Below are 11,844 nucleotides of genomic sequence, written 5' to 3' on the forward strand. Positions count from 1 at the left end.
TCAACGATTGAGGAATTTCGTCAACGAAATTATTAAAGGACTCGTCGACTAGATGACGTGTCTCATCGACGAATCCGGCTCTATAAAAAGCGGAAACCCGGATTTTTGATGAAAAATTGGCGCAAGAAACTTCCTTTTTCTCTCTCTACGCCCCTCTCCCCTTATCTCTTCAATTTCGGATCTATTTCTCTTCAAATTGAAGATCTGAGACCACCATGACGCTTCTGGCGAAGTTCTTTGTTAGTCTGCTGGAGCTGATCATGGGGGAAGTCGGTTTAAAAAAATCATCCCAAATTCAGGGTAAGGTATTTTTTTAGATTATGTCTTCCTTACAGTTATAAAAAATGTTATAGGCAAGAAAATACTGATGTTTTGTTCTGGGGGATGTTGTTTTCAGGGTGTTGAGTGGAGGACCCTGCGGGTGTAAAGCTAGAGTTCAAGAAGAGGCTTTTCAGAAATTAGGTAAGGGAAATATGCTAAGCTATAAATTTTACAATATTATCAGAGATTCTACATATATGTATATACCGGCTTATTACTCAATTTTTATAGAATGAGTTTTAAATGCTTGTGTGGCTTGATATATATTTGATGAAGAACTTATACAGTTTCTAAAGTATATCATACTATACAGAATACACAGATATAGACAGTGTATTACAAATATTTATTCAGAAAAGTATATTATCGTTTTACTCAAATCAGTATGTTATAGTTTTATACAGATCAGTATATTACAGATATTTATTCAGAACAGTATACTCACCATTTACAGTATGTCAAGTTTCCTATTACCATAACATTTAGAGTATACAGACAGAGTATATAGACATATTATTCAAACAGATATACAAAGATAGCATCAAGATGTTACAGATATATGATACAGAGATTGCAGTATTTACAATACAAAATGATAGTGTTATGGTAATTTTGGAAACATAATGAAAACAGTAAAAAAGTATATATATATATATAGTATCAAATCCCTGAGGAATGATTACAGAAAGATACAGATAAAGAATACAGAGTATGGTACCGTTGCTATATACAGAATAGAGTGCAACCACATATCTTAGATAGTGTGTGGGTACCGTCAAACTATGCTCGGAGAGGATGCAGCTCCCCAGTTCACTGGGTTGAGGGGACCAGTTTGACGAGGTAATAGCCAGTCCCGCGCCTAGGAAAGTATGTATTTTGGCCGGGCTGAGATAGTGTAGTGTATATTGACTTATCTAGAGGGCCGACCAGATTAAGTCCCACCTACGGGCCGCACAACCCTGTCATGAGGGGTCAAATCATGACGTACAGAGTTCCAAGGATAAAGCACAGTTATGTATATGTATACAGTTTTAAAGTATCTAATGAGTATAGTATAATATTAGTAGTATGAAAAGTAGAAAATACAGATGATATAATTATATTTCAAATTGTGAGAATGATGGATATGCTTTACAGATTTACTATTTCATTACAGTTCAGTTGTTATTTTAACAGTATGCAACTTAGTCGCCACACACTAGTAATAACATATTTCCACTTACTGAGCGACGACTCACCCCACGACTTTAACATTTTTTAGGTGAGCCAGCTGGGCGAACTTACCAGGCTCGCAGATAGAGAGTTTATTTGATTACCCTGGATTAGAGGGTAAGTTTGTGCAGGGTTTTGTGTTTTAAGATAGATATTTTGGAGAGAAGTGTATTATATAGTATGGTTTGGAAATACAGATCTCTGGTATTGTATGATGTGTATGGATGTATGAATTACGTTTCCGCTGCATAGGTATGATTTGATATTCAGATTTACCTCGATGCCTTCCGAGGTTTGAGTCTCATAGTAAGGGGTATTAGAACAGTTAATATAAAAAAAATGATGTAAATTTTGAGGTTATCGCATATCTTCTGTTTTACTTGCTGAGGGTTTCACCCAATCTCAGGTCGATCACTCTTTCTTCACCTACTCTCGGGGTCAATCTTTCACTCTCCTACTTGTTTATGTTGATGACATTCTCATGGCAAACAATGATCTCTATGATATTAGCACTTTTAAAGTCATGCTTGCTTAAAAATTAAAACTAAAGGATCTTAGCAAACTGAAATATTTCCTTGGCCTCGAAGTTGTTCGTTCTCCCACTAGCATATTTCTTAATCAACGAAAATATGCTCTTGACATCCTCACTGATAGTTGTCATCTTGGTGCTCATCTTACCCACTTTCCCATGAAACAAAATCTCAATGTCAATAATACTACTGGTGATATTTTCTCCGATCCAAGCTCATTTCGGCGAATCGTTGGACGTTTGATATATCTTACCATCACCCGTCCTGACATTGTATTTCTAGTCAACATTTTCAGTCAATTTATGCACCAGCCCAGACAACCACATTATAATACTACTATATGTGTTTTTCAATACATTAAGGCATCTCCAGGCCAGGGCTTATTTTTTCCTGCTGCCAACACTCTTCAAGTCTCCGCCTATTCTGATTCGGATTGGGCTAGTTGTCCCCTCACTCGCCGCTCCACCACTGATTTTTTATTTAGTTAGGCACTAGTCCAATTTCCTGACGCACTAAGAAACAATCTACAATGTCTCGCTCCTCTACCAAAGTTAAGTACCGGGTGCTTGCTTCTACTACTTGTGAAGTAACATTGCTCAAAACTCTTTTAAATGATTCTGGTGTACTGCATTCTCAGCCTATGCTCTTATATTGAAACAACCAAGCAGCTCTTCACATTGCCTAGAATCCTATTTTCCATGAACGTACAAAATATATAGAAATCGATTGTCATATTATTTGTGAAAAGTTACAGGCTGGTCTTTTCTTCACTAAGCATATTCCTACCCACAATCAGCTTGCTGATATGTTCACCAAAGTTTTAAGTCGTGAACATTTCCTCGACTTATCATGCAAGTTGGGCATTACGGATCTCCATACTCCAACTTGAGGGGGAGTATTAGAAATGTATATACACTTTCTATTTTTCATTTATTGTGTAATTATTATAAAGCAGATATTTAGGAGTAATTTTGGAATCTTATTCCTTGACCCATGTATATAAATACACCCTTATATTGCTGAATAATAATATTGAGAAATGCCTTTATTCAAAATCTAACACCTTTAGGCCGGTTGTGGGCATGATACCATTTTATTGAATGGGACTCGCATCTAATCCAATGTTTAGTACACAAAAATGAAACAAAATTGAAGTAAAACAAAATAAAAATTATATGACATATCAAACAAACCACAAATTGTCACTAGAACTTCAACATCATGTGATTAATGCCATGGAAACGCCTTTCTCACAAAATGATGAATTGGAAAAACAGCTTGAAAAAATAGTGAACAAATCTTGACTATTCACCAGCTTAACTTCACCTACATGAACTACTTTTCATTTTATCTTCAAGCAGCACTCTTGTCAGGATGAGACGGTGAAACCACCAGCCCACTAGCTTGTCCTACTTTCTATTTTTCTACACTTTTTTTTTTTTTCATGAAATTCCATCTATAAAAAACTGAAATTTTTTGAATATATATATAAAATTAAAATGTAAAATTGTCAAAAATAAATTTTAAAATTTCATTTCAGCATATCAGACAAATCTTAAGGGTTACATAAATATCCAGTTTATTTTTTTATATATACGCATATTATAAACATTCACAGGATCCGTATACCTATAATAATAGTTTATTAGTTTCAAGCAATCTATTATACAATAGTTAAAGAAAAACTAAAACATAAAAAATAATGACATTTTTATTGCAATAATTGAGTCGTGAACACTACGTGTGTGGTTCAGGTGGTAGTGCGGGCTGCGAAAGTGCCTCTCACGAGATCAGGTGTTCAAACCCTCTCGGGTTCTTTTCCACTCCTGAACTCCTGAATTTACCCCTCCTTTGGAGTTGTAGGGTCAACTTCAAGGGGCGCAGGATTAGTCATGTGGATCGGATACGTGGATACCCGGTGCGTAATCCAAAAAAAAAAAAAGTAAGGGTATTTAAACATGATTACATGATATACGAGACAATAAATAATATATTATAAATCCCATGAAATTTGAGATAAGATCTGCGTTGTTGACATATATCCTCTTTTTGAATCCATAGGCTCTGATTTGTTAGCATATATGATCCTCAAACAATTGACTTTGGATCTTTGACGTTTTTTAGTCTTTATTGTGATGTTTTGCGTCAAATCTTCATCATTTAAATTTGCAGTGAACAAACGTAACTATCAACAGTTTGCTTTGGAAATGCTTTCTATTTGAAACCGTCGATGCAACTGCCGACAGTATTACTCTCAACGAGTGTGCCGAGCTCTGATGCATTGTTAACATTAGTGAAAACTAGCTTGACTTTCTCTATGTATTTCTATGTTTATATATTTTCATAACACAATAACTCAACATTGACTTGATTTTTTCCATGATACAGAGTGTGTTGCACCTTGTTCTTCTTTTTTGTTCTTTTCCATGACTATACTACATATATTTCTCTTTTGTGAAACGTGCGACAATTATGATGAATAGTATAGAAAAACAAAAAGAAAGATAAAATAATAAAAACACGCAGATTTAACATAGGTCGGCAGTATGCCTACATCCACAGGAGCGAGCGGATGCCTACACGGATTTAATGTCTTTTTGCTCCACCTCACTTCTGGCATTAGTCTGCTTTCTCTGTACACATGTTCCACTCAATATGAGCCACAAAGTACAACATTTTATTTTTATAAATTAATTCAAGAATTAAATTAATAAATATACTATAATGAAATATCAAATCAAAACAAGTATAATTGCGAAAAAAAATATTATCACTTTGTTTAAAATACGATTTAATCACATGACGTCTAATATATATATATATATGCATCCCTATAATTCAATTGTGTTATACATTAATGTTTATTTTAAATAATTATATTTTAAATATTACAACATATAATAAAATTAATTTTATCAAAATAAATTTCTAAAAAAACATATTTTACACACATAAAGAGTGCCCAAAAGTTATGATGTGCTATTATTATTATTATTATTATTATTATTATTATTATTATTATTTGCCTTTTTGCATCTCTTTTATCAAATCAATGAAAGAAAGAACACTTCTTGGAATATATGAAAAAGGAGAACTTTTGTTCTAAGTTTTAATAAATATTTTTTTTCATTCATTGGCATTATGTGTTAAGAAATTCATTTTTTTTTTTATCTGAAAATTGAACAAATTTTTCCAAACATCAAATTGAGAGCATATTACTTTGGCATAACTCTCTCTCTCTCTCTCTCTCTCTCTCTCTCAAGATAAATTAGGGGTGTTACCTAATCCACCAAATTTTCCTGATTTAGTACTCTAGTTATTTGCCTTCTATATTAAGCCTTCATAAATGTCTTGTTTTGTTTCATCATATTTTGTCCAAGTAGACGAGAAAGTCTTCACAAATATATGAATACTCATGAGCTACTGCGACTTGCACTCAACTATTCCTCAAGAATTAATGAATATCAACTCTGAATAAACCTCCCATCATAATAATCCTACCACTATCATCAACTCTTGGAAATGAATTGACACTCAAAGCACAAAGCTTCAAGGAGGACATCAGCGGTCTGGGGAGGGCAGATAGGAAAAAGAAAATATGGCACATGAGATTAGAAGTTTAATTAATTTTGCAACACCAAAGGAAAACGCAGTACAAGATCAGGAGATTCAATCGAAACTAAACATGATAAGCTAGCTTAACTCCTATCATTTTCTTCCATAATATTATGCTAAGCATTCAGTCCTACGAGGGTGGAAAATATTGTATTTCAGTCTCCTCCGCATTCGAAAGAAACGGTGCACGAGTCATCGACCTTAATGGTGTACTCGTGCAAAGGCTTTGAAAGGAAAGGAGGCAGGCGAACCAGCACAGCACAGACACACTCAGCGTCCACCTCCTTCAACCACCGGCAACATTCCTCTTCAACGGGTGTTTCGCGGTGGCCCTGCCTGGGTCTGTGTCTATGCACGTGCCTGTGCCTGTGCCCGTGTGTAGTAGCATTAATGTGCCCATGTTCATGGCCACCCACGCTGCCCCCATCGCCATCCGGGGAGGGAGGGCTGGGAGGGTGGGGTGAGGGGTGAGGGTTGAATGGCAGTAATGAGCAGGCATGGTCAACGAGTGCAAACTGGGAGACGCAGAGTGGGGAAGGCTCCACTGGCTTTGGCTGGCCCTGTGCTCTGGGCATGAATACCGCGAATGTGAAGCAAAGGATTAACAACATGAGAATCTTCATTTTCTCCATTTGTGTTTGATCTCTTGCAGCGACAAATGCCAAGTTGAGATTTTTTTAGCAACTCAAATGGGTCATTGGTTCTACTTATACGATGCAACAGCATTCATACGTTCGGTTTGTTGGTACATATTATGGAGGAATTTAGGTTGAAATAGTTAAAAATGCCTCACTCATTTTGCATGAAGACATGTTAGGTGACGTTTTCAGCTCCCCCTCGATTGGTAGTGGCAGTACCAATCTTGTTCCTACTGACGCAGAAGAAACAGAAATGGGTGAAATTTCCACCAGGAAGAGGTCCTAATCTTTTCAATGCAGCAGTAGGTCATTTTAGGCATGAACATATTAGCATAGCAAGTTGTTTTCAGAGAAAAAGAAGGGAAAATAAAAGTGCACGTTCTATGAATTAAGGGCAGAATGAGACACTAATAAATAAAAAAAATACTTGCCTCATAATATTGAGGTGTGAAACTCTGTAAACACATATAAATGTAACCCGGTACCAATCTCTTATTAACCATGTTAAGGGAGATTCTACTGCCAGGGAAATCCTTGCTTCCATTTCATACATAATCTCATAAAAAAAGTACAAAAAACAAAAACAAAAAAAAAAACAAAAAAAAAAATTGCAGATACTTTTCATCAAGTTACTCTTAAAAAATACATAAATAATGAGTAATAAATTAATGAGAGCTCGTACAAACTGGGGAAAGAACAATCCAAAAAACCATAAGAAGCATGAAAATAGGATATCTAGAACAGAAGATTGGGAGCCCCTTTTTAAAATTTTTGTTTTCTCTTGACTAAGAGAGTGACGGATCTGTCTCTTCATCAGTTGAGGTCTGTTTCCAAAGCAACACAAATAAAACACAAACATATTTGAGTATCATCTCAATAGTATTTCTATTTAGATCAGCAGCAATTAGGGTTGAGTTGTGAAAACAGACACATCCAAACAAGCGTCAATCTATTAGTCCTTTCATTTAGCTAACTAGTAACCATTAACCAAAGTCACGTGTAAGAGGCAAATCCCTGAATTGTCCAGAACCATTATTCATACACGCCTGTGAACATCAGATTTTAGGAATTTCAGGTTTTGTTTTTGCAACCAAAGGCAGGTTTCGTACTTGGATTCAATAAAGTTGGAAAGGCAGGCTATCTAACAACTATGCTTAATTTTGGCTCATATTCAGAATGGTTGTGCACTCAAAAGTCCATAAATATGCAGAAATTTTCATGTTGAGCCCTCCATACATGAAACCCGAAAAGACCTAGCGGTGCATTATAGAGGAGGGTGCAAACAGTGTGGGTATGATATTTTGAGCAAGGGCAGAGTCATTATTTTCCTGTATGCATATATTTTGGTCTTTTCGCATGAGACTGTATTATACTTCCACCGAGGATTTAAAACCCAAAGCAAATTCATTGACACTATTACAATTTTTGTAGAGGCTTCAGGGATGTAGGCGCACTGCCTAACCATGTAAATTGTTATGTTCTTGTTTTTATGCTGTTTATCCTTTCAATTTATAGCCGTGCGTGCATAACAATAGGGCCTGTTTCACAACATATATATTTCTTGTAATCTAAAAAGCATTCCTATTGGCACAATTTAATAGACTTCAGTCAGCAACATAGGCACAATTTAAGAGGACTTCAAACATTCAACTTATTATTTGAGAGAATCAGACAAGAAGAGAAATTAGGATGGTTGTTTGAGATCAACTGAATGAAATTCAGACTTATATATACAGAAAAGGCCTGCACTTTGTCAATTTCTGCCTAATCCATGTAGCCTCATCATCTGAACACATCATAGAGCAGTTCTACATTTAACTAATCTGTGAGACAATGAGAATTTCTACTACTTCAGCACAAAAAATCATCAAAACGTCAAAATGACTCGGATAAACCCAGCTTCTTCAATTAAAAGAACAAATTCATGTATAAGTTTACCTTCTCAGAGGGAATACTACATATCCACTTACCTGTACATTTTTCGTTTTTGGGTCCATCAAAAGGCTTACACAGCCTTGGCTACACACCATCCCACCCATTCCTAAGGTTTGAGCTTGAGAACATGGATGTTTCAAGCTTTTTCTGCAATATCTCGAAACCACCAGCTACCCCAACCCAATTCATGATGAGCCTACCAACTTCATAGCAAGATGCCTATGGTTTAAAAACTACCAACATGTTAAGATCCAAATTTGAATATGTTCCTGGTCCAAAGACCAGAGTGTTTGCACCAACAGTCCAACAAAGAGATGAAGCAGTAAAATCTTTCCTTCCATCACAAATAACTTGTTTTGCCTTATCCCTCTCTATGATGACTAGCATTCCCATCTGGAGCAAAAAGGCAGAAAAGGGCTGCTGAAGCAGCATGAGCACGCTTCAATTGCTATGCAACAATAAAGCAGAATAGTATTTTGCAAACATATATGTTTCAAGCTCAAACGTTTGGGTACTCCCCTAGGGAGTGTACCACTATATTTCTAACACTTGGACTCAATTTTTGCCAGTCATCTGAATACGAATTTATATCCTTCTTTCCCACTGTCCATATCTATGTTCCCGTGTTTCCCTTTAAGGCACAGGAGCTATAACTAATTCAATTTCATAACTGTTTATCAAAGTCATCCTCCTTCAGCTTTCTATTCGTCATCGCCATCATTTCTATGTCCTTCTGAACTGCTTCTCTCCGCAACCTTAATTGCTCCATCCATTGCTGATGCCCCTGTTCTAACAAGTCAACAAACCTATCTTTAATTTCAAGCAATGGATCCCGATCAATCAATTCACCATCCTTGTAGGCTTCCCTCAGCATTGCAGTCTTAATTCCACCTTTCAATGACATATAAAATATTCCAGAATGCCTGGTGAAAATGTTTGAGAATGCATTGGAAAACCTATAGTCCTCACTGAACTTCCCCAAAATTGGCACTGGAATTCTCTTGAACATTGACAGCGAAAGTAACTCATGGAAAACCCCAACTGTCCTCTTCTCCATCTCTGGTGAAGCTTGATCCAAACCTGAAGCATCCCCATAAGGTGAGAAATAAGGAAGTTCCATCCAATCTTTAATCCACTCCCTCATCTCTTTCTTAAGGAAAAACCCAGACGGAAGCTTATAAATGAATGCCGGCCTCACTCGAACCCCTGTCAGCCTCTCCTCGTCCTCTGCCCTCTGCTGTATAACTGATTTGGCAAACTCAGGATTCCACGAAACCAACTCCAAAAATGACTTTCCCTCTCCTGGACAACCCACCAGCCTGAAATATTCCGGGTACTTAGGTACCAAATTGACCAAAAAATCATTGGGGAACCCGAATTCCCTTTTCACATGAACCAACTTATCTGCACTAAGCACATTATCCTTGGTCATCATCAACAATTTACACAATTTCACCACAATTAGTGGCTCCTTCTCAAGATTAATCCTTTTCTCCTCTTCTAAAAATTCTCTAAGCCGATCGCTAATACGGATAAATTGGACAGGTTCTGATTTGGGTTTGATACGATCCATGTAAAGATCAAAAAGACCTGGATTTTGGTTAAGAAAGGTCCCGATTCTGATGGGAAGTCGTAATCTTTCTCGCCTTTTCTCCAAGTAACGAAGTGGGATGACTTGACCCGGTTCGTTTAAGACCTCTTTGACGACTCTGGCGCAGAGTCGCCATTTTTTTTCCTTCTGTATGGCTTCATCTAGTTTTGGGTCTTTCCGCCATACTACTTTTAGGCTTGAAATGGGTGCCGCAAGCTGAAGTGAAAGCCAAAGTCTAGGGTTCAAATGAAAGGTGGAGAGCTTGACATTGTTCAAGTAAGCGGAGATTTTGTGAGTGTTGCAGAGCATACCTGAGATTGTTGGCTTGGAGGAGAGAAACGTCGATTGATAATGCGTTTATTGGAGGACTGAAGGCTGGAATTGAGAAATGGAAGATATCAGCTGCGAGACGGCACGGTCGGTACTAGGGTTTATTTGGCGGTTTTCAGGGTCACGGTTTCTAATTAATGAAAAAAAAATCATATATATATATATATATACCCACACGTTAAATGTATTCTTGAAGCAAGATTTTTTTTAAATGCAATTGATTAATATGATTAACACAAGTAGTATGCATCAATTCATTAAAGATTTTTAATTAGTTGCTCTTAAAAATGATTGAACTGAAAATTAAAATTGATTTGGTTTCCTTTTTCTACCTTTTTATTTTATTTTATTACATAAGAACTCCTACCACCAACAAGTCATTTGAACCCCTTGGTGCAGAATCAAACCTACGAATCAGCATCCTCCGTCTAGGTCTTGTTGATTAGGTAAAGTTCGGAATGCAAACACGACTTCCGTGCATCAGTTGGACTTTCGGCCAACCCGACCCCCGGGACACATCTCCATTACTATCCATGGTTCCCATTGGCTCACAAAGAATTCTCACAATCCACGATCCTCGCTAGCTCACAGAACGAACTCTCACCATCCACGGTCCCCACTAACTCATAGAGTAAATTCTCACCATCCACAATTTCCACTGCACTTCTTTTTTTCTTTTTTTTCTCCCCTTCTTTTATGTTTTATTTTGCTTTTGCATCTATGATTTTTGAAGTCTTCCATTTTACTGCTTTGACTTAACATTAATGTTAAGTAAAAACTAAAAAGTATATACACAATAAATCATTCATCTACAGTCCAAATTCTTCATTTAAAGTATACACTTATATCAAATTAGACAAAACATATTCGATCTTTATTTAAAGTATGTGTTTTTTATGTGGATTCAAATTTATATTAGAATTTTTTATGAACTTACATTACCTATTTTATAAATTCGAACTAAATAAATATCAAATATTTTAGTAGTACGAAATTAATGGGCAGACACTTTTGATCAAACAACTTTTAACCCAAATGAAGATGCAAAAATCAAAGGAAAAAAAAAATGCAATTTCTTCACTAGGCGATCGACCGACCAATTAGGGTAGTCGATCGACTTTCCCTCTTTTTCTTTGTTTTGGCGCCACCTACAAGCGATTGACCAACCTTTGAAGGTGATTGACCGATCCAACTAATATTCAAAATTTTGACTTGTTTTCATGCAATTGGTTGGGGATTTTGGGTTGGCCGCATATCTCATGATGTCATATGTCAACATCCGATACTGACAGTTAATGGTAGGCGATTGTTGGTAGTTACTTTCAAATTTTAAATTTTGAAATTCAAATTCGAAAAAGGGTTTTCCTCCATTTCATTTGAGGTCTATAAAAGGATCTCTTGGGAAGATATTAGGGCACATTCAAGTAGGAGTAAGATGAGGATTTCAAGGCATTTTGTCGGTCAAAAGGGGACTTTCTAATGAAGGAAAGAAAAGAGAGACACCACACTTCTCTTCTTTTTTCAATGGCCTTTGGGGGTGTGATTTAAAGTGAGAGGTCTTCCATTTGATCTACAGAGGTTCATTCTTCTAAGGGACCACTATCTAACCCTTTACTTTATTCATTTTTATTCATTTTGTGAATTTTGGCATGTTGAAGCATGTTTGTATTTT

General features: G+C 36.3%; 2 protein-coding genes across 2 annotated transcripts; both read right to left on the reverse strand.

The window, feature by feature from the left end:
- Positions 1 to 5,825: 5,825 nt before the first annotated feature.
- Positions 5,826 to 6,310, reverse strand: LOC131156396 (uncharacterized). The gene has a single exon (XM_058110047.1). It carries the CDS (start codon positions 6,308 to 6,310, stop codon positions 5,834 to 5,836), a length of 477 nt encoding a protein of 158 aa, XP_057966030.1. The 3' UTR covers positions 5,826 to 5,833.
- A 1,632-nt stretch (positions 6,311 to 7,942) lies between these two features.
- Positions 7,943 to 10,156, reverse strand: LOC131156395 (protein WHAT'S THIS FACTOR 1 homolog, chloroplastic). The gene has a single exon (XM_058110046.1). It carries the CDS (start codon positions 10,149 to 10,151, stop codon positions 8,916 to 8,918), a length of 1,236 nt encoding a protein of 411 aa, XP_057966029.1. The 5' UTR covers positions 10,152 to 10,156; the 3' UTR covers positions 7,943 to 8,915.
- Between the last annotated feature and the right edge of the window lie 1,688 nt (positions 10,157 to 11,844).

This window comes from Malania oleifera, chromosome 5, assembly GCF_029873635.1.
Source record: "Malania oleifera isolate guangnan ecotype guangnan chromosome 5, ASM2987363v1, whole genome shotgun sequence".
NCBI lineage: Eukaryota > Viridiplantae > Streptophyta > Magnoliopsida > Santalales > Ximeniaceae > Malania > Malania oleifera.